This window comes from Cebus imitator, unplaced genomic scaffold (genome assembly GCF_001604975.1).
Source record: "Cebus imitator isolate Cc_AM_T3 unplaced genomic scaffold, Cebus_imitator-1.0 Scaffold227, whole genome shotgun sequence".
NCBI lineage: Eukaryota > Metazoa > Chordata > Mammalia > Primates > Cebidae > Cebus > Cebus imitator.
This window is the reverse complement of record NW_016107542.1, coordinates 3,204,547-3,208,709: the sequence shown is the minus strand read 5'-3', so window position 1 is coordinate 3,208,709 and position 4,163 is coordinate 3,204,547. Positions and strand designations below refer to the sequence as shown.

Sequence of the window (4,163 nt, the reverse complement as noted above, 5' to 3'; positions counted from 1 at the left end):
AAAAAAAAAAAAAAAAAAGCACAGTGGTTAAGGGAAGCCGTGACTGCAGCAGACTGTCCAGGTCTGAACCCCACTTACTGTCTGTGTGACCCTGGGCACATAACTTGACCTCTCTGTGCCTCAGTCCCATCACCTGTAAGATGGCGCATATGACAGTACTTGCCTTTTTCACCCTTATAAGTTATGCTGAAAACTAAATGAGTTAATACGTGTGAGCACTTAAAACAACATCTTGCACATAGTAAACATGGTGTTTTTTAAATAAACATCTACCTTACAGAATTCTTAAGATCAAATAAGATGCATGTAGTTTGCTCAGTAATGTGACTAGGGGAAGTCAGTCATAAAAATAACTAGAAATTAAAATTTTTTGATCCATAATTAAAAATTAATGGATAGAGATTTATAGGTAGCTGTAAGTCATACTTACAGATGACTTTAAAGCTAAAAATCACCCAAAGCAGGTTGACTAGGCCTCCTGGGGTTCAAAGTGACCTGACCAGGCTACTCTGGGCACATTGTCTATGGGGTAGCCCTGCTCCTCAAGAAGCAGTTAAAAAAAAAAAAAACTAAAACAAAGTGACCTGACCAAGGGACTTTCTGCAGCAGAGTGAGCAGGTATCCAGGTAGAAGCCACAGCACCAGCACTGACAGCTTCTCAGGTGCGTTGCCAGGAGCACTAAGCATCTGACTTCATCTAAGCTTCGTTCCATCTTCACAAGTCCAGGACTTCAGGACCATGTACCTTATCTACAAATGACACCGAGGCTCCGAGATGCTAAATATCATTGCCACACTCTCCTGGTGGCATGTGGCAGAGCCTTAAGTCCAGATAGGCTGGACTCCAAGGCCTGTGGACTAGCAGAATGCAGAGCGCTCTGGTAACTGCAGTCTTATTCCACAAACAATTTCTGAAAATGCTAATTAAGATGCATCTTAATTTTTGCTTATTTTTCTTGCTGTTAATCCAAACGCATAAATCCTCCCTAAACTGTAAAATTATTGTTGAGTGGACAGTACAACTACTGTCACTAACTGTAAGCCACCTAAAACTCAACAAATTTAACAGAAATAGAATCATTACATGCCAGTGATTATCCAGTATTATTTTATTCTACTGAAAAAAACAATCTCTTGGGCCTTTCTAAAAGAGTTTCACACATACAGACTTACTTTCTCAAGCAGTACAGAAAACTACCAACAGCAATCCCAATGCTCTTTAAACAAACATTTAAAAAGCTATTTTATACAAATAAAAACAGGTGTAAACTGCTTGAAGAAATGCCTTTTTTTTTTAATCCAAGGAGGGTCTTGCTTCTGGTTTGCTTTAGAAATCTGAGGTTTCACAAAACACGTTTCTATGACTTTAAACTGCACATAAAAATAAATGTGTTGGCTTGGTCTCCAAAGCTCTTGAATCCAGCTAGAAAAACTGTTCACCCACCATAATAGTCCTCACATGGATTTCATCCCTTTTTACCCTCATCTGTACTCACCAATACAATGTTAACTTTGCCTGCTGGGTCCTGCCTTCGCCCTTCATCTCTTTGTGCTGCTGGAGCTGTCCACAGTGATTAGGAGTAGAAGTGTACTAAACAGATCCAGCCTTCTTGAAAATAGACTCCATTACCCATCCTTATGCTAGCTTACCAAAAAGAAAGGAGGCTTCCCCTTTCCACCCTGCAGACCCCTGTGCACAAGGCCCTGAGAGGCAGGAGACAGTCTCCAAGCCTAAGCCTCAAGATATATCATCTTTCAATCTGTGCTACTCCTTTAAAGCCATTCAGAGCAGGACACTTTGTTTTCCCAGGAAAGGAAGTCATTTTAGGCAACTTTTTTGGAAGACACTACAATTAATGTTTGATGAGAAGATGTGTTGAAGAGGACTCAGGAACTTTTTAAAACGTCCAGTCACATCTTATACATCTCCAGAAAGCTTGAAAAGATTATACAGGTCCTGGAGCCAAACTGAAAAAGATCTCCAAAAGCCAGAAAGAAAAAAAAAAAAAAAAAATGCCAAGGAAAAATAAAAATATATATTCCATTTTCACATAATGTTCTGCCAAACCCCATGCTCCAGAACCACACACAATCAAGACGCCCCATGCCCCATACTGTGTGTACAAGCAGGACTTCCTTGTTCCTGAAGCAGGGGCTGGGAAACAGCAGCTATGAGCCCAGCTATAAAGCTGGCGGGGCCATGGCAGTCACACAGCTGGCAGCGGCCTCCAGTGAGCTCTCTATACCTAGGGTGAGTCTCTGCACCCAGGGTGCTGTTCTCCCAGCCCTCATCTCCTCTCCAAGGGCTTAACTACCAAGTCTATTTTAGCAATGTTTACTATTGATGTTACCATGCCATTTAGGATTACCAAATTTTAGGTTTCCTGTCCTGCGAAATACTTTTACACAAGCTATGAGGAGATAATGTCACCCTCACCAGTTTCCTGCTTATCGGTCTTCCCTCTCTGCTAACAGAATGTATTCTCTTCCATTTTCCTGTTCCCAGGAAAAAAAAAAAGCCTCCAAAAGAATTTCTTTCAAGCTCCTGGTTTTCATGCCACCAAAACCATGGCCCAAGGCTGCATAGCCCCAACTGCAGTCCTCACTCCTTTCTCAATGTGATGGCACCACCATTCTTCAGTTATCACAGTACTGTACCTTTCAGATATACAGCATCGGTACCATGATAACCGAAAAAGGACAGTTCAGTCTCATATCTACCTGAATATTCCCTGCCACCCAGCTCACCACCCACAGATGGCCATATGATGATCTCTAAGCATACAAGCACGTGTAAACACACACACACAATGTCAGTGCTCAAATAGGCTGTTGGCCGCAACCTCATTTACTATCGAAGGGAAATGCTTCTTTTACTGTGTCATTTATAATTCGAGTCTTCTGACAATCTATTTCTTTTGAGGAGTGCTTGCTTTTATACCACATCAGTCAACTTCTGCTAACATTCAATGGCCCAAACTTACTTCTACAATTCCTTTGTAGTCCAGCAGCATTAATACAAACTCAGCCTTTTGTCATCTTTTCCAGTGAGCTCATACCCTATCATTTTAGACAAAAAACCTGTTTTCCCACAGCAACTTAGACAGCTAGGGAAGAGAACAATTAAAAAAAATTAGTAACAAAATCCAAGCTACATTGAACCAGGAGTTTGCCTCTAACATGGAAACAAAATCTAAAGCACAAACAAAATAACTGCCCAATAGAGATCCAACTTTAGTTACATGGGATTGAGGAAGGAAAGAAAAGCAAAAATCCTTGTATGTCCTGTATGCTAAAATAAACACCAGGTTAAGAGTGACAACTGCTGGCTTATTTGAGGATCAACACAAGCAGGTGTTCACAGTGCAGGCTCTGTGCAGCACAACACCTCTATCATTTTGGGCAATGAGAAGATTAAGCCTGACAGAATAATGAGGTTGAAAAATAACTTACGTGTAGGGAGAGAGAGGGCCTAGCAGGACTTTGGAAACATCCTGCTGTCCAAGGGTCATAAATAGTAGCGCCAGGCTTTGGTTGGTCGAGTCTACACATCCACCCTGTAAACACAAATTAATAATTGTACAAACCAGAAAACAGAAGGCCAACAAAAGAGAGGAGGAAAAAAACCCAGCAACATACAGTTATAACATCAAAATCCACAGAATAGCAGACTGCAAAGTTCAAGCAGTAATAAAACAGAATACAGGTCTTATAAGAGTAATCCTTGTATCAATTAACTGTAGAGGGTTAAACTAACAGTTAATTAGAGCAACTGTAATAGCTGAGCTGAGACTATCAGACTTTCAAATTTTCTTAAGTGAATCTAGTTTAAAAAATGAAACTTTTCCTTTGTAATTAAAGCAGCAGCAGGAGGACATCATTTTTATTGAGTATAAGCAAAAAAAGGTTAATCAGTTCTAGAAGATGTAGAGTTAATTCCAAGGGTTAAGTGGATGATGCTCATATTTATTTAATCTGTCACAGAACAACACAGTCTCTCTGACATGCAATGGCCTTTTCATGGTCTTACTTTTACACTTATGCAAATACATTCAAAACTGCTTGCCATGCACTATTAACTTCTCTTCTTTATCTCCTCCCGAGTGCCTTAAAACTGAAGAATTGTTAAGGTTAGATCCCTCCATTCTTTTTTTTTTTTTTTT

At 40.2% G+C, this 4,163-nt stretch overlaps 1 protein-coding gene across 2 annotated transcripts in view; it reads right to left on the bottom strand.

The window, feature by feature from the left end:
- RCL1 (RNA terminal phosphate cyclase like 1) overlaps positions 1-4,163 on the bottom strand; it is a 62,008-nt gene that overhangs the window by 7,386 nt on the left and 50,459 nt on the right. For both annotated transcript variants that reach the window (XM_017496983.2, XM_017496987.2), the window contains one exon: positions 3,454-3,557. In XM_017496983.2, the coding sequence (XP_017352472.1) occupies positions 3,454-3,557 (104 nt within the window). The remainder of the gene's footprint in view (positions 1-3,453; positions 3,558-4,163) is intronic.